At 39.6% G+C, this 25846-nt stretch overlaps 1 protein-coding gene across 3 annotated transcripts in view; it reads left to right on the top strand.

Moving 5' to 3' along the window:
- Positions 1 to 25846, top strand: part of TOX (thymocyte selection associated high mobility group box) — a 301076-nt gene that overhangs the window by 143894 nt on the left and 131336 nt on the right. For 2 of the 3 annotated variants that reach the window (XM_060127616.1, XM_060127618.1), the window contains exons 2-3: positions 2888 to 2953; positions 21436 to 21678. In XM_060127616.1, the coding sequence (XP_059983599.1) occupies positions 2888 to 2953; positions 21436 to 21678 (309 nt within the window). The remainder of the gene's footprint in view (positions 1 to 2887; positions 2954 to 21435; positions 21679 to 25846) is intronic. The other variant, XM_060127617.1, reaches the window with a different exon arrangement.

Raw genomic sequence — 25846 nt, 5'->3', positions numbered from 1 at the left:
GAGTTCCTTTTCACTCTCAGGAAAGTCAGCCTTTTTGTTCTATTCAGACCTTCAACTGATGGGATGAGGCCCATCCACAGCAGGGAGGGCAATCCGCTTTATTCATTTTACCAATTTGAATGTTAGTTTTGTCCCAAAACACCCTCACAGACACACCCAGAATATTTTTCCAAATATCTGGACACCTGTGGCCCAGCTAAATTGACACATAAAATTAACTGTCAGGACTTCCCTGGTGGCGCAGTGGTTGAGAGTCCGCCTGCCGATGCAGGGGACACGGGTTCGTGCCCCGGTCCGGGAAGATCCCACATGCCGCGGAGCAGCTGGGCCCGTGAGCCGTGGCCGCTGAGCCTGCGCGTCCGGAGCCTGTGCTTCGCAACGGGAGAGGCCACAACAGTGAGAGGCCCGCGTACCGCAAAACAAGCAAACAAACAAACAAAAAATTAACTGTCAAACCACCTCCCTGTGTTTTAAGGCTTAATTATAAAGCATCCAGGAACATTCTGCCAGCCTGATTACTAAATTGCCAGGTCACTGGGACTCTTGTTTTTTTTTTGAAAGCCTCACAATACCATAGAAATTCTGTACAGTATCTCAACGTCATTGAGATACTGTCATCACTCTGCTTTGATAATATATTGACATTTTCAGAATTTATGGCTTACTCATCATTATGATTCAGAATATATTTATATTTGTTATGGGGATTGCATGCATGTGCTAGAAAGTCAGGTTTCCTGGGTTTGAATCCCAGCCCTGCCTTTTAGTAGCTGTGTAATTTCGAGCCTCTAGCTTTGATTCTCTGTGCCTTTGTAGGTAATAATAATACTTTAACTCTTTGTTGTTGTGAAAATTAAATCAGTTAATACATGTAAAGATACAGGTAGGTTACAGGCACATAGAATATACTCCAAAAAATGGTTTTTCTTGTAGCCACATATCTTTTATTTAAAATGCTGTTTCAGCCTTGGCTCAATATTACTTAAGCGCTGATACTTTTTGAGGAAAGAGTCCTTAGGAGCAGTAACATTGCATGTATTCAATTAGCATACACTTTGGATAGACTAAAACCAAAACTTCAAAGCTTTAGTTGGCTTGAGAATGACACCAGATTTAGAAAATGAGTAAGAGAAGATGAAATAGAAAGTAACACATTTATAGAATATGCACAGGCAGTGGAGTATTTGATTCACTTCACTACTTCAGTTTAGTTTGCCACAGTCAGAGAAACTGTCCATATTTTAAATGGTTCTTTGGCATCTTAACATTAAAAACATTTATAAACAAACCAACAGTGGGTGGCGGTGGAGAAATGCTAAATGATGCTCTTTGTTAGGTTTTGAGCGAGTAACAGGCGGATCGATTGGGGCTAGACTACCTTTGGGCTGAAGGCATTCACCTGACTGATGGAAAACCAACCTTGGGTAAGTCACTCGGACTCAGGGCTCCTATGCCAGATGACAGAGCAACCAAACTGTCCAGCTGTTCTTTTCTGGGTGTGCTATTTCTGATCTGTCCAAACAACCACATCTTTCAATGAGTGACTTCAGATCTGTTTAGGTAAGTCTGTTCACAAAACATGAAATACATTTGCGGGATGATGTGTGAGGAAATCCTTTGGTTCTTTGAACTTGATGAGTGCTTCAGTGTCCTTAGGGAGGTCTTTACTTGTGCAGCTCACGTTTATGCGACTCTTCAGGGCACTGACTGCTGCTGACTGTAGTTCAGAGCCAGTTCCGAAGGTGTGGTGTGTCCCCAGCGTTCGCAGGGCCTCTTATGCCATGTCTATAACACGGCTTTCCGGTGGCGTAAAAGTCCATCCACAGAACTGGCGCGTGTATCTCCATCAGGAACACTGTTGTGTCTTGAAAAATAACTTCTCAGATTTTCAAGTTCCCGTGTCTGAAACTAGTCTGCAATGAAAGAACATTCAGACTCAGCTCTTTGAAGCTGGCTGTATTAGTCCATTTGATTATTTCCTTGGGAAAATTCTTCTTTTAACTAAAAGGGAAATGCTTTGCCCGTTTATCTAGTGACTAAAGATAGCTGAGGATTAAGTTTGAATGGAGTGATTACTGCTTTCAGAAACCCGAATAATGAAAAGTATGCTGTTGTTGTTGTTGTTGTTTGAACTCTTCCACAGCTCTGCACTCGAACTGCCCCCAGGAATTTTCTCCTCCCATCTTGTTCCTAATTTTTAAATTCCTATACGGATTTCTATGCATTTGTAATACTTACATTAATTCTGTGTCTTTGAAAAACTTCGGAGAGGAAAATTTAATCATCGAGCCTGTATATTTTTATTGTTATCCATTATTATTATCATTCTTAGCATGCTTGTAGTGGCACGTGCTCTTTTCAAATATTGTTATAAAATTCTTTAATCATAAGGCTATTGTGATGAAGCCAATTTCAGTCTATTATGAAAACTCTGCACTTTTTCATTTTTGAGAGCCAAACTCAGAATGCATTGAGCTGTGCCTCAGTGTATTTTCCATTATCCTTTTCTTTCAGAAATCATGCCATCCACTTAGTACTTCATTACAACCGAACTGCAATATGTATATACGTGGTATGCAAAATGAGCCATTTTGTTTTAAAACAGATTGCAGATGAAAGGAAACCATTCATTTCTTGCTTGCTTGCTGTAATTACTAGAGCACTAATTACTCCAAATCACTGACATCCAGGGTCAGGAAAATGACAACAGAAACATCAAAGAATAGATGTGGCTCTCTTGCTGTGACAGATTTTGCGTATTTCCAACCACAGTATTTTTTTTTTATGGCTACTGTTTTCCAGTTTGATGGTGGAAAAAAACAAAACAAACAAAACAAACATGCACACAGTCAAGATTGCTGAATGTTTACTATTATTTCATTCGCAGTTTGACGGTGAGAACATGTATATGAGCATGACAGAGCCGAGCCAGGACTATGTGCCAGCCAGCCAGGTGGGTTAATTAATCTCCTCTGCCTTGTTTCAAATTGTAATTAAACAAATTCAAAGAGTTGCATTGCAAATGAGTAGCACTATCAGTAGCTGCCGCAATCAGGAATAATCATAATTTATAAACAAAGCATTCAAGCCTTGTTTTCAGTTAATGAGATCGAGCTGATAAAACACCAGAGTTGGCATTTGTTGAACGATAATACCTTGTTTCCTCTCCAGAACGGCAAGCAGCTGTTTTGCCAGCATGATCTTTCCTAAACAGTTGTTTTACCTTTAGGAAATAAAGTCTTTACAGGTGCAGGTTATTTAAGCTTCTGACTATAGATGAGTTAATTATTATAAGCTACACATGTCGCAGATAGCTTTAATGATCAATTATTGGGGCAGTTTTCAATAAAATGTTCCATTGATCTCCAGAATCGCAGGGCCAGAAAGTGCTCTATGTCTGTTTTCAAGCCAAAATCCGCGATATGATGGGAAACCTTTGAAGGGCACGTTTGTATCCATTTCCCTGGGAATGGTTGACAAGGTATTTAATCATGAGAAGTGACAACAGAAGTCCAATGAAAATGTAAATGGTTACATTTATAGACGTGAAGGCTTGGCTATTTATTTTTAGATACTTAAGACCAGGCCCCTTGATCCACAGAGGGTGTTTGAAGCAAAGTGGTAACTGCCCTAGGGGGCCACTATAACATGGTATGTAAGAACCTTGTAAGCAAAAACAAATAAATGAATAAATGAAAGTGAGGGAGAGTTTACAGGAGCATTGTGTGGACTTGCACATATTTTTTTCTGGAAGAGTATAACCGTGGTAACTTGGAGTTTCATGTGTCAGTAACTATAGCATAAACTCAAACATTGAAAACAGTTGTTTTCATATCCGCCCAAATAGATTTGATAACTGGGAAGGGTGGGGGAATAGGGAACAAAAATAGAACGATTTTTCTTCATGGTGCTTGTCAGTGAATTAAATCTAATGTATGTGTCAGGGGTGCACTTTATGGGGCTTTGAAATTCTCTAAGAACAAAATGTCTCAGGCTTAACTCAAAACAGAGGCAGGCCTGCCTCTCCATGAACTTTGCGTTTAGAAGTCATTATGATCACTGCCTTCTCTGGCAGACATTCTGGAAACTATACTATATTGTTCAGATGAGAAGGTCATCATTAAGTTCAAAGATCCGGACTACATTTCCTTCCATTCAACTGAGTCGATCACTCTCAGAATACCTTTGGAAGGCTGGGCTTTGCGTTTAGAATTTTTACTTAACTGAATTCATTCAGCTAAGTAGCCGGCAGGATCCATAGGTGGTTCTGAGTAGGACTGTTTGATTAAAAAATGAAAAATGTTACTATTAATTTTCTTCCAACCATCAATCCCAAAACTGTACTGACAAGTTTAGTATTACTATTAGATTAAAGCAACCTGGTATCATCTCTTTGTTGCCTTTAGGGTTTTGAAGTGTAAGGGCTAATTGAATTTGTTTGAAACAGTAGAAACACAAACTCAATAAATGATTGCTGTTATAAAGCAGCTGCTCCCTTTCAGAGAATCATTATGTCCGCCTTGAAGACTTTTGGATAAAGGATGGGAAATTCAAAGCATATACATTATAACAACTTAGATTTTTAAATTCAAGTACAATGAATAATATTAAACCCTGACTAAAATCAAACAACTAGCATTATTTTTCTTAATATTTAAGTCAAGAGTTACCAAGAACGTTTTAAATGCCAGTGATAATTCATGAAGGAGTAAAGAGCTCCAGATACTTTATGTGCTTTGTAAAGATATAGCCGGTTTGTGTGCCTGAAGCAAACTGGTTTTTAATAATGCAGCACATATGAAAATGTTTTTAGAATGTGCTATTTCAAAAATTCCACTAATGTAAAATAATACACTCTGGCAGAGAATAAGCTTCACAAATTACGTAAGTTGAATGGCCTTAGCTAAATTTTACACTTGACATTCCTTTTGTTTACTGTAATACGGTATATTCAAGAATTCATTACCTGGTATTCTTTTGGGCATTTTAATCAATTTACCCCTTTCGGCAACTATAAATAGGATTTTAGTCATCCTGCAGGAAAAAAAATAGCTTTGTTCTTTTTCCTACATAACATCAAACATCTGCATAGTCGAGTAATCCAAGACAACTTGCCTCTTAGTATCTCTCAACAATTTTAATTCCTGTTCAATTGTCAAATCAGTACATGCTTTGGGACTCAACAGACTAAGTTGCTAAGTAGTAGCATATGGCACACTACTGCTCCTGTGACGTTGCTACAGGCAAATAGCATGACTCTAAACTTGAAATGATTTTTATAGAAAGCCAGTGCTGGAATGGCTCCAGAAATGGAAGGACACTGTAAAAATTAATGATATTCTTTTAGACAGTCCCAGAGGGCTCTCTGGCACTATCTACTACGTGAGTTCTATACCTCTTAAGCTAGTGTATACAAATCCTCACATTTTTTTGCATATAATTTTGTAATCGATAGGCAGCTTTTACATCAAATATACCACCCTATAATAAGCCTGATAAGTATGCAATAAAAACCCATGACATTTCCACTTCTCCCGGCTTCGTTCTTAGAATATTGACTGTTTTCTCCTATAATAGCCCTAAGTGTGCTGGCCACTCAGTGCTTTAGACACCATTTAGCTTTTTCTTACTCTGGGTAGCGTTTGAACCATGCAATGCAAGATTTCTTTGTGGGTTTCTAGACCCTGGCTAAGGGGGCCCATGTTGCTTGATACCTCATGAACTTGCAGGTTCCCTTCTGTAGAGTTTGGGGGAAAATGTGAGTGGCTAATGGAAGGGAAGCCAGACATGAGGAGGGGCCACTGGCCATCACACACTCCTTTGTCATTCTTAACGTGTCATGTTTGATTGACCAACATGCCGAAGGACACAACAAGGAGGTGGAAGGGGATTGGGCTGCCCACCAGAGCCCTGCCCCTTCTCCAGAATAGCCCAGGCCCACTCATGCTGGGGATCAATCCTTCTCTTTCCCTGAAAAACTCAAGCTCCTTTCTCCAGCCCTTACAATTCTAGTACCTTCTGTAATTCCTTATATGTGATTGATTATGCTCAAGATATAAATGTTCATTTGAACCAAGTACATCAAAGGAAACAGGAGTCCGGTTCTCTTGACAGGAACTTTCTATGGCACCAAGGTCATTTATCTATTTATTTACTTATTTTTTCCGTTTTCTTTTCCTCATTCTTTTTCTTCTATGGAAGTTACAAAAATATCATTTTCCACGACTACCTATTCATTCCATGCTTTCCACCCACACTGGCAACATTCTTTACCAGTTCCGTGGACATAGGAACTCTTCACTTCTCACCTGTGTCTCAGTTCAGGAACTGTGTGGAAAAGATTGAGAAGGACTGTTTTTTTTTTAATATGTGTGTGTGTGTGTGTGTGTGTGTGTGTGTGTGTGTATATATATGTATATATATATATATATATATACACACACATACACACAAGAAATAATCACCTGACAGGGAAAATCAGAAGATTTTTCTGGTGTCAGATCATGGAGAAGATTTGGTTACTTGATTGAACCATGTTTTTTAATAAATCACTTCCTCCTTGACCTTGGCCTTGACTCCAGTAAACCATTTCTTTCTGCTTGTTTTCCCTCTTTATTTCCCTGCTTCCTTCATTCCTTCTCCCCTTCTTCGTATTTTCCTTCCATCCTCCTTCCTTCCATGAACAGTTATCCTTTAAGCTTGAACTAATTTTTGTTGTTAATTCTGCTCATCATAGTAAACCCTAAGTATTAAATGTCCTGACCTAAGATCCTGTTTTAGATTATTTTCAGGTTGTGATCAGCTCTCTCTGCTTCTTTTTTCTTCCTGCACTGGAATTGTCTCTCTTACCTGGTTCCTCAAATTTCAAGATTAAAAATAACTATGATAAAATAAAGCAATATTATTTTTTCCTTACAACTTACATCTAACAACTTACAATCTTACAACTAAGCATCTAACGTGCATTTTGTACCATCCATCTTGAATGGAAAAGTTGAAGAGCGCCATCTAGGGCAGCTCTCATGTGAGTTTCAGGTTTGATTTCTAACCTCCCTGGGCACCTGTCCCTAACAGCAGCTCAGACTCAACATATCCATTCGTCAAACTGAAATTCATCACCTCCAGCCCACTCCCTCACCCCAAACTTCTTTTTTTCCTATATTGCCTATAGTCGTGAGAGTTAACACCACCCCCAGCCCCGTCACCCAAGACAGAAACTTGAAGAGTCTCCCTTACACTCTCAGCCCTGAGTTGATCCCAGGTAGTTCTGACTCTACTTCTCTGCATCACTGCTGAATCTGTCTCCTCTTTTCCTTCTGTGTAATTACTGCCTGAGCTCTGGACCTCAAAGGTTCTCATTAAGTCAGCTCATCTTACCTCATTTCCATCTTTCCTTCTCTCCTCTTGCTGTTGCTGAACGATCCATGTTCCTTCCTTCCTTACACACCTCCGTGCCTCTCCAGCATCTGGTTGGAGTTACCGAGGCACACATCTGCCCTGCTGTGGCATGTAGCCTGCCCACCTGACTGTGGTAGGACTCGCCCTTCTTTCTCTCTGGATCTCCTGTGCTTAGATGATGCCCGACACGTTGGAAGTGTGCAGCATTGTTTTGTGTACATGTTTCAATCACCTTAACTCTTTGAGTCTTCTACTTGCGATGGTTTTCAGCCCTCCTGTGCAGACATTTAGCAAATCTGGCCATGCCCATTCCATTCCAGGAGCACCCCTCCTCCTGGGTGTCAGCACCTTGCACATTAACAAAAGACACCAGCACTTCTGTCTCCTCAGAGAATTATTTCAAGTCCAAGACTCAGAGAACTAATATAATAATAGACTAGATAATAACAGGCATTTATTCTTACAATAATATCGGATTGCTATTTGTCATATGCAATATAATGGCAGCAGAACCAATAGGACTTTCCAAGTTCTTTTTTGTGCAGTGTTCTCTTTTTTTTTTTAACATCTTTATTGGGGTATAATTGCTTTACAATGGTGTGTTTGTGCAGTGCTCTCTTAAATCTACTGTTAGAATTGTAATATTTTGAGGTTTGCAAACATATTAATAGCTATATCTGTATTTTTAGTTACATGTTTTCCTAATGAGAAAATTCTCAGGGTTAGATAGAAAATAAATGAGGTATGACAACAGGGCCTGGAAAGTATAATATTTTTTAAGAGCACTTTGGAAAAAACATCTCTTGACTTAGGCCATAAAATTTCCATGATCATGACATAAATTTGAACTATAAATTAGACCAATTACTTTTAGATTGGTTCCTTTTGGCAGAAATTTCGGGAGTAAGGTCAGCTTGACTTTTTGACCATTCACCCAATAAAATAGCAAAACTGCCAGGCTTTGAGTAATCTAGTTAGTCCAGCAAAGTCTGACATCTTAACAAGCCCAAACTAGTTACTCAAACCAGTCTTCAGTGTAACGTTCAAATGATTACTCTGCGCAGTCCCGGAGGTATTCATTACAGACAAAATTGCTCTTTTGCCTTGCATACAAGCTTGAGTTTTCAATGGGAAATGAAAGGCTGCCTGGAAAAATAGGCCACCTAATTAAGTTAAACTACTCTAGCATTTGGCTTGACATCTTCATTACTCAAAATTAAAAAGATGCTTCACTCGAGCACACAAGTTACTATTGTTTATGTTGTTTTCTTCCTAAATTGGCTTCTTACATGGAAATCTGTTTTTCAGAATTATATCTTGAAATAGCTCACATATTTCATACAGTTTATAAAAATGTCTTAATAGCTGTATGGATACTGAATACCGGCGCCATGCAAATATATATCTTAGGGCTCTTGATAGTCAAGCACACATTAGTCTTTCTGCAGATTTTCTTGATCATTTACATTTTGGTATGGTTGAAATTTAGATGATTTTTTACCCACCCAGTCTTTATTATTATTATTATTAGTTGGGTATCGACTCTAACCTATAAATGATCAGTTACATGAGAAACAGAATTCCTCAAAAAAATTTTAAGTAGACAGTAAAATCTAAACTGAAATTCATTTGTCCAGTAGAAGTGTTTTATATCAACTTCTCTAGCAGAGCTATTTTGGGAACATTTTAAAACACAAACACATGTAGAGCACACCATCTACTGATTGCCAGTTCCTACTCATTGACACTAATGAGGCTGCTGACAGGTTAAATGTTGTGTATCATATACATTTCCAAGCTGTGGGATTTGTGAATGCAAGACTCATTTTTTATTTCAGAAAATAAATGTTTGTTGCTGAGTATGCTTGAGAATTTTATGATAATTGTCTAATAGTATGTTTTTTCAAGCATTAGGCAAATGCATTTCAGTGATAAAAATTATGAAACTATCTGTATGGAATAGCATGTGTAACAAAAACAGATTCTCCAAAAGCATCGAGCTCCATGTGAAGGATGGTTTGCTCAGTGAACAGCTGTCAAGTGACACCAAGACATTTAGGCACCAGCAAGAGGTGCTGTGACTCTAACACACAGCCTGGCCAGTTATACAGTTGATTTTGATACGTTTTGAAAACAGCCCTTTAGCTTGTTCAGAATCGTATTTTTTTGCAGCTGTTTTTCTTTAGCACATGAGCAGTGATGAAAAACTAAATGATCCTTCCTGTTAAATTTTGCAATATATATATATATATGTGTTAGTTTTTTTTTCTATCACTCATAATAAACCTGTCACTAAAGGATGTCTAAAAAATAGGTATGATATTCAAGTTAAGAATAGCAATATGTGGAATGATGTTATCTGTCCATGCCAACTCTACTTCCAAGACACTTTAAGATTGTTCCAAACAAACACTAAAATGTCATTATGCCCATATGTCAAGTAGAAGCGACTTTGCCCATTTTTAGTAAAAGAACACTGAGGCTTAGAAAAGCTGTTTTTCCACCCATCCCTATATCTTCTGAGACCACCTTCTTCATATCCTCACCTGCCACCCAAACACCTTTAAAAAAGTGTCAAGTTTCCCTTTGCAGTTTCAGTTCCTTGGTTTTAGAGCAGACTTAGCTGGACTTCCCAGAAACACAGAGTTTCAGTTTCATCTTTATCCCACATTTTCTTTCTTTCTCCTGTGTTTTTTCGGATCTATGTTACTTCGCAGTTTGGACATAAAAATTTCTAACTATAATCCTAATGATCTGAGAGTGATTGGTGGCTATCTTGCAAAATGCTCTCCATACACTCTTTCCTCTTTGTAAGTTATGATCACTGATCCTGTCGCAAGCAAAGTCAAACAAGTGACTTCTTGGTTTTGGCATCAGATCTTTCAAATAGAACATCCTGGTCTGAAACTCAGGAGGGCTCTGAGGGTCATGATTTGAGACCAGTAATGAAGGCTTCCTTGGATGTGACTGGGCCTCCTAGCATTTCAGGAGAAGTCCTGCATTCAAGAATAGCTAAGCCCATTGTGAGTAGTTATTTTCTGAACTCACACACCAGAGTGGCCATGGAGGAGGGGGAGCTGGGGGCAGGGATAGAGCAGGGCCAGCGCCCTGTACGGAAGTTGCCTTCAGGGAAGCCTGAACTCACCTGTACTGTGAGCACTGAGCTGTTTATTTCTTATGCTCTGACTTCAGTTAAATGTCTTGCTTGCCAAGACGATGGTAAGTTTTAGTAGGAAGCTTCTGCTTGGCTGGAAGTTTAGGTTAGCACTCCCCTACCTCCTTGGTAAAGAATGAAGTCGATCCATAATAATAACAGCTGTCAGTTGGCAGCTACCTGTGTCTGTAAGGAACTAAGCAAAGGCCTTGCACTCATTATCTCATTTAATCCTTACAACAATTCTTGGAGGATGATAATGATAGAGGGACTGGCCAAACATCAAAAAGATAGTACATATCCCAGCTAAGTTCCTGGCCCGGAAAGGCCTAATGCCCAAGTCAGACTCCATCCATGGGCAGCAAGGCCTCACTGTATTTTAGAACTTTAAGGTCAAAATGTTGATGTGCTAACCTCAGACCTCGTTAGTATTCAGATAACTGCATGTGTTACCGTGCGTGGGAATACTCTGAAAAACAGCAGGTTGAACCAAATATTTGACCATCTCTTCCCTACCAAAGCAGCAATTTCATATTTGTTCAAACACACATATAAGCTGTGCAGAGGTGAGGTGTTTATTTGCAGTCCCTGGCTTCTTTTATCCAAAGTGGTGATTCCTTCTTTCCCGTCTTTTCCAGCCTTTTCCAAACCTTTGCCTCCATAGCTGTCCCCTTTTCCTCTGTATTTTCATTGCTTTCCTTGTCTGGGTCCAGGACTCTTCCCCTTCTTGTCGTTTTTCCTTTTCTCCACCAAAAGATAAACAAAGTATAGGAGGTCTTTGCATCACAGACGTCGCACCGCTTCCACTGCTTTCTCAGGGATCCTGCTCCTGGGAAACCGAAGGAGGAGGAATTCTATCTTTTTTAAACTCAGGAAATTATCTCCAATTGTTCATCTTTTTTTCCCCTTGCCCCTATCTTCAGCTCCGCTTCAGCATAAGCTTTCTTGGTAGTGAAGACGTAGAAAGCGAGATGGTCCTCGGATACCTAGGGATCCAACTGCAATTGCTTCCTGGTAAAAGATCCAAACAGTGGGAATTGCCTGTTGGAGAATGATGATCTTTCCTTTCTCTGGCCCTCTTGATTGTGGGAGGAGCCAGACCAAGAGCAGAGGCCATCTGTTTAGCTCCTCTGCTAATCTGGCTTTTTCATGAAGAATGTGGGTTTACATATGCAACATTTACTGATTTCTGTACAATGGGAAAAAATGAAAAGAATGGCCATAAACACATATAGTGTGTATTTTAAAGTTTACATAAAAATATGTACATATAAAAATAGGCCAACACTGAATGCTTAATTCCATGCTGGCTGCCTATATATGATTTAGCAAAAAGAATCTGACCATAAGCAAAAATCAATTTAGCACAGGTTTCTTAAAAAAGAAAATTTTATTAAAGCTCAAAGGCCGTACATGCTTTAAAATAGTATATTAAAACCCAAATGCGGGCTTCCCTGGTGGCGCAGTGGTTGAGAGTCCGCCTGCCGATGCAGGGGACACGGGTTCGTGCTCCGGTCCGGGAAGATCCCACATGCCACGGAGCGGCTGGGCCCGTGAGCCATGGCCGCTGAGCCTGCGTGTCCGGAGCCTGTGCTCCGCAACGGGAGAGACCACAACGGTGAGAGGCCTGCGTACTGCAAAAACAAAAAACAAAAAAACAAAACAAACAAAAAAAAACCCCAAATGCATTGGGCTTCCCTGGTGGCGCAGTGGTTAAGAATCCACCTGCCAATGCAGGGGACATGGGTTCGAGCCCTGGTCCAGGAAGATCCCACATGCCGCGGAGCAGCTGAGCCCGTGTGCCACAACTACTGAGCCTGTGCTCTAGAGCCCGTGAGCCACAAATACTGAGCCTGCGTGCCACAACTACTGAAGCCCCTGCACCTAGAGCCCGTGCTCCGCAGCAAGAGAAGCCACTGCAATGAGAAGCCTGCGCACAGCAATGAAGAGTAGGCCCCGCTCATCGCAGCTAGAGAAAGCCCACGCACAGCAACGAAGACCCAATGCAGACAAAAATTAATTAATTAATTAAAAAAAAACCCAATGCATTTTATTCAATTATGAAATGTAAAAAATTCTATGTATTCATGCTATGGGTTTCCCCTCTGCTCAACTAGTTCTCTGAATACAGGCAAATCATTTAACCTCTTTACTCATTTTTCGCATCTACAAAGTGGGAGCGTAGTCTCTGAGGTCTTCTCTCGAGCGAGCATTCTATAATTTCATTTGAGCATAAATATAGAACTCTAGAACATTATCCTAAGGAAAAAAATGCATAAGGTTATTCACCACAGTGAGGTTCATAACAGAGAAAAATTAGAAATACCCTAAATGTTTGGTAATAAGAAACTGGAATAAATTACAGAACATGCACACAATGATATAATATGTCGTCATTTAAGCAAAATGTAATAGATGATATTTATTGACATGAAAAATATTCACATCCTTTTAAGTGACCAGGTTAAATTATATGATGGTATAATAATATAGCTTACATTTATTGATAGCTCTTATGAGCTAGTATATTACTCAAATTTAAATAATTTGTAATAATAATTTGTAATAATAATGTAATTTATAATAATAATAATGATATAAATCATTATCTCATTTATCTCAATTAATCCTGATATACCCTTAATGAATTGAATACTGTTATCAACCCTACTTTACAGATTTGGGAACTAAGGTTTAGAAGAATTAAGTAACTACACCTGCTAAGAGATGAGATGAGATTTGCATATAGCATTTCTAGCTCCAAAATCAGAGCTTTATTAAAAACAAAACAAAAGCCCAAAACAAGACAGCAAATATGGACTGAAAAGATTCTTGAAAGAATGCACATGTTTTAATAGTGTAGGTTTTTTTTTTTTTTTTTTCCTGAGTGGTTGAATTCGAGTGATTTTTTTTCAGGTATATTTTCTTCTTTTTCACTCATTAACATGTATTATTTATAAAATAAACCCCCCAAAAATTGTAGAAGTGAATCTCAGAACTCAATGTGAGAACTGAAGACATCTGGAAAACTAAAAAAGATGGACTGCATTTGTACATAAAATCTATGCTAAGCAATGAAATTTTAAATGTTTTAATTATCCCCTTTAAACACTGAATACAGAACGATGACCTATTACCGGAACATCCTTGGGCCCCCCACTAGGGTTTCAGAAGTAGCTTCCCCACTTTAATATGCTCTCCCTAGTCATCGTCCATGTGTGGTTTTGGGTTGTGCTGGGGGGTGGGGGGGGCCACATTATTTGTTTCCCAGAAACTTTTTTTTGAGAGTGGCCCTAGCAGCAGTCATGGCACACAGAAGAGTGCTGGACTTCCCTGCCCTGCCCACCCCTGATCTGAGAGTGCTCGGCCCACTGCCCTAACACCCACAGATCCTGAAAGCTTCAGCCTGTTAACCCCAGCTCAAGGTCAGAGCTCTCCCAAACCCAGCCCCAGTGTCAGATACTCTCTGGGGCGGCCTCAAGCTAGCCCTGTTTTCTGGTCTCATTGAGGCTTTGCACCCTGGTTCTCAATGATCCAATAAAAACAAGTCCCAAAAGAGGCTCGCATTGGGCTCAGTACCCCAGAGTTTCTTTTGATCAGTGGGCTCAATCTTGCCCTTGAAGTTTTCTTAGATGTTGAAGACCTGACCTCCCTGTTGAACCTCCTTGCTGCACTGTCTGGACTCGCTCGTTTGTCAGTTTTGTGGTCTTCCCTTCATCACCTACTGCATCTCAGCAGAAGTGTCTGATCTTCAGGTCCTGTTATCAGGGTAAATCTGCTTATAACAACCTCTCCACCCCCCATCATCCCAGCTTCAAATAATTCCTCTTTCATTTACACTCAGATATCACTTAGTTTGACAATCGAACATGCTGTTTATTGGAAGCCTAAGTTTTTATATCTCTTCTAATTTACTTCCTTTATGACAAGCTCTTATAGTTCTTTGTATCTCAAATCATACTTTGTGGGATGCCTTACACACAGTAGGTACACAACAAATGCTTCTATGACAAATGAAGCTCTCATTGCCTTTTACTTAATAAGGTTACAAAAACTAATGAGCACAAATAAAAGAAATGTGGTACGTTCTACCCAAAATGCATTTTGATAACTGTTGCTTGAAAAATTAGTACATTGTGTGTTTTTAAATGAAGATGATTTATTGCTATTGTCTAACATGTAAAGAAAGACAAAAAAATTGTTTGCAGGATCATTGGCTTGAGCACATCAATGGCACTGTTGGACAATTCTTGCTGAGTGTTAAGATGATATATGTAACAGACCAAAGCTTTCCACAGTAATACATTATAGTTTCAAGCTATCAACCTTGTTCATGCAGAAACAAAAGAATCTGAAAAATACCTATTTCTGAAGGTCTTCTCAAAAGAAATTGGAGATAATGTTGATGCTATTTAAACTCTTTCTAGGGAAATCACCATTACATTCAAGATCAACTTCTGAAAACATACAGAGGAAGTTTATTTTTCTAATGAACCCAATTTACTTTGCTTTTCATTCAGTTATTTAAATTATGCAACAAGAATTTTCAATAATACAAGATGAAACATGTTTAAACATGGGCATTTTTCTATCCTGAACTTTCAGAAATTATGTTATAGATTAAAAATTAAGGCATTTCACATAAATTTGATGGCAGTGCTATTTATTTATCTTTCAGATGAAGATCTATATGAGAACCATATTTTACAGTGTTATAACCATAGCCATATTTTTAGTGTGTGCATGATTGCATGAAGCCATCACATAATTTAAAGATATGTACAAGATGATAGCTTTTGAATTCTTCGGAGTTATGGGACCTCTTGTCACCAAAGATTGAATACTCTGTATAATGATTGCAATATGTGGACAAAACCCCACAAATACAAGGCCCTTCTGGTGGAGAAACTAGAGTTTTAGAAGAGAAGAAAAGACAAAGTCCAGTAGAGATTTCCCATTATTTGGTCCCAGTCAGCATATATTAACACTCTATCTAAACAGTAAAAAAACATAAATTCTCTGTAGTCAAAAGAAAAATCGGCCTAATTAACATCCCACCTCCAGATGTAATAATGTAGAATAAGAATAAAAAATAAGAACAGGCTGTAGTGAAAGGAAGTGTGGATTGCAGAAGGAGAAAATAATGTAAACAGGATACCCAGGCCATGGAATATGTAAAGCAAAATGATGAAAAAGAAATGTGAGCATGTCACTAAACAGGCAGGGGAATGAGATCGTCCAGAACTCAGATGAGACGTTTTCCTTCCTTTATCACTGAATTGGGGATGCTGGGGGTGGTTGGACGTGGGGAAGGACAATGGCTTTAGTCAAGAGGCTAGAAAGGTTCCCAAAAGATCAAATCAAAACAGATCGGAAGGATCTTCTGTTACTTTCCTAACCCAACTCTTGATTCTTGTCCCCAAAACAAACCATCTGATCAGCAATTTGACAGCAGTCTCCCAGGGAATATAGTTTCCCTTTGGACACAAGACAGTATGTTAGCAAGTATAGCTTTTGTTGCAAACTTAGACACTGAAATTCTGCTTCACACATTCATTAGCCTTTTACCGGGGTCAGTAGGATGGAACTGTCAGGAACTGATCAGCCTGGGTGCCGGCCTGCAGTAGAGCTCTCTGAAGAATCAGAGCTGTGGCCCTCTGCACATGAGGTCCTTATTGCCTGAGTTCTCCAGCATCTTCGCCTATTCACCATTTCCCACTATCTTTTTTTTCTTTAATTTCAAAACTGCAATTTAATCCCATTAAAATAAAAACAAATGCTATTTATGGGGAGCAATTAAATGAATACATTATGTATGAATAGGGCTACACTTTGCTTCAATATGAGGTCTGATCAATGGCAAATATACTGAAATTCCTTTATTACGATGTCTAAATCCTCTCCTGTTTGGTCTATAGTTGTTTTCTCAGACATGACCCAATCCATGGCATATATAAACACATTTAACAATAACCATAGCTATGCCAAAGCTGCCATTTATCAAGAACTTTCTATGTGGCAGACATATATTATTAGGCTTTTTACCTATCTTATGTTTTTGTTTTCATGCTCATAAGAACCCCATAAAGCAGGTTTTGAAACTGAGGCTCAAAGGAGAAACCTGTCCCAGAACCCACACTGATAAATGCTTCAGAGAGCCTGCAGCAGCCCTGTCTGCTGGACTCCAGAGCCTCCAGTCTTTCCAGCATGTTCCGTGGCCTTCTTATCAGTCACTGAGGAAGCATAATAAGTACTCTGAACCAGTCCAAGATCTGTGGCCTCATCGGAGAAAGATGTAGCACTTTGTAAGCTAAATATGCAAATGCCAGTGGTAAGGTTTCAAGAAAATGGCTTGAAATAGTCACTGGATCTATTATTTAGAACCATAAAAATAGTCTCTTGAGGATGATAATTTTGAAATTACTACTTTAATGCTTCCAACAGTCCCCTTATGGCCTCTGAGAAGTTCATATATAGTCCAGCGTTAGCCAAGCCTCGTGAAAGCACAGCCCATTCTACCCACGTATCATGACTCTTGGCTTCTGCTCCCTGGACACACAGGGACTCACAGAGCCTCCCACTCTAGGATAGAGCCGTATCCCAGCACCAGCAACAGAAGGAGAGTCTCCTGTGACTAGGACCAGTGAGTAACTTAGGATCAGGGAGAATCTGGTTGAGTAACAGTAATATAATTCTGAGGTCTTTGACTCATTTAGATCATGCAGACTAGCTATGGTTTAGAGCAAATCACTTTGCATGCTGCTTTGTTTCCAGTTTACCTTTCATTAACATGGTGAAGATCCAAGATAAATTAAATATATTGTCTTGAATTTCATATCGTTAACCCTGAGTACTTTCTCTTCATTTGTGTAGATGGTCACCTTGACTTTTATCATTTCTTGGGGAAGAGGCAGCTGCTGAGAAGATTCTGATCTCTAGATTGGGAGGGGTAAGAGGCACTAGAAAGGCTGATAAGGAAGGCGATGCCACCTTGAAAGGCCATAGGGGCTCTTCTCCAGCGTTGTAGCCTGGAACCTAGCCTCCCAGACCTCACAAGCCATGGATTGACTCCTTGGTGGTCTCTCACTGAGGCTAAAAAAAGTAGCCCAGTGTCTCATCGGGATATGCAAGGTCTTAGGAAGGATCAAATGATCTTTGGTCTCAATAGAATTGGAGAATGAAAGTTTTTTTTAATACCTGGCCTCACTGAGACTTGAAGGAGGAAAATAAGCCCGAATCAGAAAAGGACCCTGAATCAGGAGAAAGTGCAAGGAATGATTTTCACTGAAGCTTCTCTGACTACTCAGTCCCTGGTCTCATCACCAATGTCCCTGTTTCTGTGCTCAGAGCACCCTCTCATGCGCTCTCTGTCCACTTGTCTAGTGAGGCCCTTGCTGGTAGCCATCCCCGAGGGATCCTGCTGTGGAACCAAGGCTTCCACCAGGTCCTTAGCTAGCTGCAGTAGGGATTAGGTTCCAACAACTTCTGAGAGCCAGGGGGCCCCAAACTCGCCCTTAGGAATCCTCTGGGACTTCTGTGTTACCATGGGATGGTGAGTGCAAACCACTTCAGGGGGACAGATCAACAGCCAGAGAGGGACACTAAACTACCCTACCCCAGCCTTTCTCAGGCTGCTTAAGCCTTTACATCTTTAACAGGATACAGTACTTTTGGCTTCCCAACATGCTGAGCAATCAGCATTCCATACCATGCTGTCATCTAGCCAGTGCATTCTTGGGAATACAGGATATTTATTCAAGCCCATGGCATAACAGTGGTATAGTCATAAACTTCACGCCTTTTAAGAGTCATCTTCACATTCATTTCTTCTTGTATGCATTCATTCAGTGATCATTTGTTAATTCATTCAACAAACATTGAACACTGATTGTAACCAGGCAGCTTCATGGGGAATGAGGGAAAATACTGAATCATATGTGATTGTTACATCACCCCCTAAACTGCAAATTGCCTCTTAATATATAACTTACTGTGGTTAAGTCAAACTTATTAGGTTTTAAGAAATCAAAATAAAGATGTCATGCCATGGAAGTCAATGTTGAAGAATTAGCTAATTCATTTCCAAACTTAAAAAATAATTAGTAATTAGTCTGGCATTGAAGTTTTTGTGAGTTCTGTGACATTTTGACATTTATACAATTACCGTTCTACTTTTATATGGCATTGATTACATTGTAATAGGCTCCTGGCAAATAACCATCTCATGACTTCTAATGTGAAGAATAGAAACTACTAAGTAACCTTTTGTTGTTAAAATTCTTGATCCACATAACTACCCATTACCAGTTAAGTTGTGGAATCTGTGGTTTTGGTATGTAAGTGCACGGATTAAATAACATTAATGTGTAATTACATGAAAATAAACCATGTAGCTTAGTTAAATTGCAGTACAATTGTTATCACTGGACGTAAAGTGATACCAATTAAACCTTCCTTTAAAACACCACAAATTAAGATTTAACTACTGGAGAAATTCTAGAATGTAAATTTATAGTACACCATAGGTAGACTATCCCTGGGTATTTCAGAGGTTTAATGTCATTTATAAAGTTAAAAACATCTTTTTCCTTTATGGCTGGCATTAATTGTATCTTATTCAGGAAGGTTTCAAACAGATGTCAATTAACTTCTTAAAAGATAGGTATCAACAAGTTCAGCCTTTGAAATGTTGTCAGAAAGACAAATTATGAATACTTGTGCTCTTCTAGAGTAAATATTTGATTTTAATGGGATAGGCATTGGGATGGAATTTGGGAATAGGAAAAACCGTATACTAATGCTAATACTTATTCTTAAATTGTGAAATTTTATTGATCAAAAACAGTTGAGTATTGGCAACTTTGTGTCATTCAGCTTAATAAAATAATAGCAATTAAACTAGTTATGGAAGTGTTAGAACTAAAAACGCCTTCCTCCTCCATATATCCGTCCCTCAGATGTACTGAGTTGATTGCTTACCAGCTAAGTGAATGTTATTTAACTTCAAACTCTCAATTTTCTGTTCAGGAAAACAGGGTAATAATAGCTACACAAAGAATTATTGAAGACAAAGGGCTAAATGAAGACAGCATAGTCAAAGGGCTCAATACAGCGCTTTCTACGAAGCCAGCATTAATAAGTGTGCTTCCTCTCCCTCCCACCCCCCACCATTTTGTGTCTTTTATGCTTCTTATGTGAATATTTGTACCAGGGGCTGATGGTTTAGGTCTACAGATTAAAGGTCTAAATTATATTAGGCAAATGAGAATTTAATCAAACTTGCTTGTTTTGACACAGGGCACTAGTATATTTTTCAGACAAGAGGTAGATACTGTAAACAGGAAATTTTGATAACTTACGATTGAACTTTTAGTGCTGGTGATTTTTTCTTTTAACAGAACTTTAGATACTTAAGAAAAATTATCTGCAGAGATGAATTAAATCTTCCCTTCATACGCCCCCAGTCTGTAACCCACATGTGCCTCTACGGGACCACGTCTCAATGCCAGATGTTCCAAGTAGCTCTTCATTTAAGCGTGTCTCCTGACAAAACCTAAACAAATATATCAAAACTTGTACAACATTTAGCAAGTGCAACTTGAAGGTTTTCTTTCTGTTAGACAAATAGATGTCATCTGGAAAAAAATAACCCCAGGCACTTGGAAGCAGGAGCATGAAGCTGATTGGCTGAACACTCCCCTACACTCCTTTCTTTGGCTCCTACCCTCAGTCTGCTCATTTCCAATCTCGCACACTCCAGCAGGCGTGCTGCTGCCAGACAAGCGGGTCCTCGCTACCCCTGTGCTCAGACACTAGGAAGACTCGCGTACTTTGAAAGATAGGCTTGCGAGAGTTATCTGGACCCGCTCTGTTTCCTTCGTACTATGGTACCTGCTCTCTAAAGACTGCTAAGTATTGCTGTGTTTTGATATGAATTGGTAACAGTATTTTATTATTCAGTTCCTCTTTATATGTTCCATGTTTACCACATTCTATTTGTAAGCAGGAGTGTCCTCACATACTCTTGTCTTCCTTCTTTGCTCCCTCCCTTCCTGTTTTATCTAAAAGCTACTTTCTAAAAGAAAAAGCCCCACGTATGTTGTTATTTATTTTACTGATTGACTTTTATTCCTAAATTAGTATTATAATGATATTTGTGTAATTTTGTCTTTCAAAATTGGCCGAACCGCATTTAAATGATTACAAAATTATTTACTGCCTTCTAGGGGTAGATCAAATAAATGTGAATAGTCAGAAATCAAGAAAGCCATCTTCATTTTTATTTTGATGGCATAATCTTCATGATAAAAATAACTTTTAATGGCATTATCTTCATATATGACACTTTCTCTGAAGTCACACTTATGCAACATGGTTAAGCTACTGCTTTACCAACTTTTTTTGTCAGTTGTGAGCATGTAGCTCTTCAAAACCCAGAAGCAATTGCCTTAGAACTTCTGGAATTCATTTTATTACATCTCATGATCTGAGCAGTAGGGAGCCCTACGAAACATGTTTGATCAAATATTAATTTTATAAATTGCCTTTCCTTCCCCACAATTCCCATGAAAAAAGGTATTCAGCCAGATTACAACTCTGGAGCATTTTAATGGGACCTTTGAAATCTGTTTGATTTCAGCTTCTTGGAACAATAAAACTGCTTAATGGTGGCACTCTTTATACAAGAAGTGGCTATGCCTTCGAGGCGATTTTCTTCCATGCATGATAGAGAAATTGCAGCAGGATAATCTGAGTGTTTGCAGTGTCTTTGCCAAATCCTTAATGATGCTTGTAATAATATCTGAAAGGGTCATGTGTGTTTGTTCACCATGATGAAAAGAAGGGGATGATAATTTGCATCAATATCACCATTGTCTTTTCAGTCCTACCCTGGTCCAAGCCTGGAAAGCGAAGACTTTAACATTCCACCCATCACTCCTCCTTCCCTCCCCGACCACTCGCTGGTGCACCTGAATGAGGTCGAACCTGGTTACCACTCTCTGTGTCACCCAATGAACCATAATGGCCTGCTACCGTTTCATCCACAAAACATGGACCTACCTGAAATCACCGTCTCCAATATGCTGGGACAGGACGGAGCGCTGCTTCCCAACTCCATTTCTGTGGTAAGGGTCTGCTGACTGATTGGTGGTGGGGGAGCAGGGGACACAGCGAGGACAAGGTCGAAATTAACGTGAGAATCTTTCAATCATCGTAACGTGGCTTTCTGAAACTAGAATCGTTTTTAGCTATGAAATCCTAAATCCATAAATCCTGTAAAATCCTAAAGCAATTTTCCATTTTCCATTTAAGTCAAGGCAAAATCAATTAATTACATGTTTGATCACTCATATTTATAACTCAAAGTCCTAAATACTATTTGACACTGAATGTGTGGTCATATGGTCAAAATGTCTTGTTAACTTTTAGATAAAAAGTTATCATAAAGGTGCCACATCTCATCTAGTGCAGGATTCTTCACCACAAGCAAGATCCCCACTTCTTCTAGGAACTGCTGTGGAAGTTGGTTGCTGCCCTATTTTCTGCTCTCAAATTCTACCAATTTATGTAATAGGAAAGCAAGAAAACAATTTTCATCTTTATTTTGAAGGTATAATTTGGGTGATCAAAATTTATCTCTACTGAAGTGTTTCTGTCTCTTGGACTTTGTTCGTCACTTTGAATCTTCTGATGTTCTACACTTCTCGAATTTAGTGAGACTATGTATCACCCAGAAGACTAGCAAAAACTGAATGCCCAGCCCCTACCCAGGAAGTCCAAGAGTCTGTATTTTTAACGAGTATCCCATGCTTGAGAAATACTGACATCATAAAATCTTTCTGTCTGATTTTTATGTCATCTAAAACCTTAATAATTTCTCTGTCTATATCTCAAGGAGTAGAGAATATCGTCAGTAGTATATGGCCAAGGGCAGAGCTTTCTACCATGTAATGAAACTCTCTCTCAGGTTAACAGTGACTTCTAATGAGCGTTCTTTGGTTTGCGTTGTTCAATCACTTAACAGTCCAACCATCTCTGTTGTCATTTTTATAAGCCACTGAACAGTTCTGTCATGTTCACAATGAACAAATCGATTAACTTGCTCATCTTATGTTGTTTCTGATAGGAAAGCGTTTCATGTTATCACTTACCTAAATCATTTGGTGATGTATCTCTAACTTGAATGACTTCACAAGAAGGTTTTTCTGTTAATCATGAACAGAAAGGGGGGCAAAAGGAGAGTGGAAAGAGATCCCATAGTAGTTTTGGGGGAATGAAGCCCTGAGCCTAATGTCACAGGCCATGGTAGGGTATAGAATTCTCCTCAGAACCGGCAGCTAGCTGGGTGGACAAGAGGGGAGGACTTGTTCCCAGCACCAGCAGGAGCAAAAAACTCGACACCGTTGTCCCGGTTTTTAGATGATTCTCCACCTGTATAGATTTATGCTAAGAGTATTAACCGTGGCTTCATAAAATGGAAGATGGATTTTTTAGAAAACATGCTAAGTGTGTAACTCTGATGAATGTTGTACTTCAAAGTAGTGACCTTGAAAAATCACGTGCCTATTCCTCTTTGGGGCTAAGCCTTCAGACCCAGCTCATGAGCCAATAAGGTGTCCATGTCATGCTTTATAGACTTCCCTGTTCACTGAGAAGGAGAGGAAGGACGAACACAGCACATAAAATACCAGTTTTGTCCTCAATGCTTCTTCCTCATGTGCTAATGAAGTTGGGCCACAGGAGGATAATGAGATACTCAGTTATATAGTTTTAGTCTCAAAACCCTTTTTCTTTTATATAATTTGCCTTCTTAGCATTCCAGGACCCTCCCAATTCGCCATTCACTCTTTAAGAGATGCTTGTGCAACCTCAGCATACATGCACCTGGAATTTTCCCAGTTTTGCCGCCCTTGCTAAGTCACTCCACCCTCAGATGATGTGCTCGGGACTGGATCTAGTCGCAGCTGTGTAGCACCACCTTCTAGGCCCTTCCTCTACTACGCTTCCCTCCTTCCTTGTCAGGAGCCTCTGCCCATCCTAATTCTTTATGCTCCTTTCCGCCCAACCCACTGTCAGAAACCGGACTTCGGTATTTTCCCATCAACATGGTATTTCCCTTGGAACTTTTCACACTTTACAAGGCAGAGGGTCCCTGTTCAGCCTAAACTAAGCGAGTGAAGCTCTAATTTCCATTCCAGTTCTTGGCACAGTGAGTCTATTTGGGTTTTTCATAGGATGGTGAGACTTCCCAGTACCTCCAAACCGTATTCTGAGGTGGACGTCTAGTTTGCCTCTCACAGCACTGGTCCGAGCATTTTACGCTGTCGGTAAAAAGCTGCCCCAACATACTAACTTTTGGCGAGACTTTGGATAGGCCTCAGCACTGTCCAGTAGAGCTTCCTGTGAGGATGGCTTTTCTGTTACGCATGCTGTCCAGTAGCAATAGTCATTGGCTATGGAACACTTTAAATGTGGCTAGCGTGACTGAAAGACTGATTTTTATTTTATTGTATTTTAATTACATTTAAGGTAGCAACATGTACCTAGTGGCTACTATCCTGGAGAGCATGGGTCCAGTTAATTATGTTGATTTAACATTAAATCTACAGGAAACCCATTTTTTAAGCCAGCGCGGTCTTGAAGAAAGTACATTTGGAGATGAAATTTGTTTTAAGAGTCCTTTTTCAAGGCTTGGGTCTCTGACTGGATTGCGAGAGCCAGAGTTTGATAATACTGCAAAGTTGCAATAGAAATTTAATAAAGTTGGAAAGGCCAACTTTACTGGAGTCTACTAATTCCTTTGAGAAACAAGGGGCATCTCCAATCTTATTTTGAGCTATCATGTGTTTAGAATGCCACTCATCAGTGTGTACATTTTAAATGCCTTCTGTGCTCTAAATGTTCGAAAGGGCTCAAATGATTGATAAAATACGGTCAGTGTGCTTCAGGAGCTTGTAAACTACAGAAAAAACGTAACCAAGTATGAAACAGTTTGAGTGAAACATCAAGCAGTTAGAGACAGGAGAAGGGCTAAACACAATTTTACTGGCCGTGAACCCAGTAGGAATCCTGGTTGGAAGAGATTATAGTCATCTGGTTTGGGTAGTTTATAAAACTTAGTGGAAAAGGTAGGACGGCAGTCATGTCTTGAAAGATGGTTTCGATTTAGACAAACAGAAAGGAAAGAAAAGGCGTCTAGGAGAGAGAGCATTTGAAAAGCAGGCTGGATATTTTAAGTTAGGAGATTTGACAAAAGGTTTCAAAAATCACTAAGGACTGTGGGCTTGATATGATGGAGTCTAAGAAACCACTGGCTGTTTTCACTCAAGGCAAAAGCATTATGAAAGCAGTGTCATAGGAAAACCCTTCTGGCATCTCTCTGGAGGGATCGCAGTGGCAGGAAACTGGAGTTGTGTAGGGTCTGAGGAGCCCTCTGTTGCTGTAACTCAGGCAAGGAGTGTGAAGACACACAGGGTGGTGACAGTGAGAACAGAAATACGAGCTCTTAAGTTGTTTGCACATCATTCCCAAATCAATGAATCTGAAGATGAACAACCCTTCATATTGCCATATTTTATATTTAAAAAGGGCTAAGGATTATTTTCTTTGAAGTAACTTTAGGTCTATAAGATACTTTTTTCATGTGTCTTTATAAAAACTGACTAAAACTCTTTCCCAGCAACTTTGCTCGTGTATAACGTGATCACAAAATTTAACCAGATGATTGATTGGTTTATCAGTTGTTGACATATATATATATATATATTTTTAATAAGTTTGTTTATTTTTTATTTATTTATTACTTCTGGCTGCATTGGGTCTTCCTTGCTGCACACAGGCTTTCTCTAGTTGAGGCGAGCGGGGGCTACTCTTCGTTGCGGTGTGCGGGCTTCTCATTGCAGTGGCTTTTCTTGTTGCAGAGCACGGGCTCTAGGCGTGCGGGCTTCAGTAGTTGTGGTGCGTGGGCTCAGTAGTTGTGGCTCGCGGGCTCTAGAGCGCAGGCTCAGTAGTGGGGCGCATGGGCTTAGTTGCTCCGCGGCATGTGGGATCTTCCCGGACCAGGGCTCGAACCCGTGTCCCCTGCATTGACAGGCAGATTCTTAACCACTGAGCCACCAGGGAAGCCCCTATATTTATGACATATGTATGAAATGGAATAGTGCACAATTTAGGTTATCAGTGTTCATATAGATGAGGAAATAATGGCTACAGAATCAGGAAGTAAAAGCTTCCCACCTAGAAATTGCAGGGCTCTTTCTGATAACTCCTTTCAAGGTCACCTACAGTTTGGGA

The sequence above is a fragment of the Lagenorhynchus albirostris genome, chromosome 17 (genome assembly GCF_949774975.1).
Source record: "Lagenorhynchus albirostris chromosome 17, mLagAlb1.1, whole genome shotgun sequence".
NCBI classification, from domain to species: domain Eukaryota; kingdom Metazoa; phylum Chordata; class Mammalia; order Artiodactyla; family Delphinidae; genus Lagenorhynchus; species Lagenorhynchus albirostris.
This window is presented reverse-complemented; position numbering and strand designations above follow the sequence as displayed.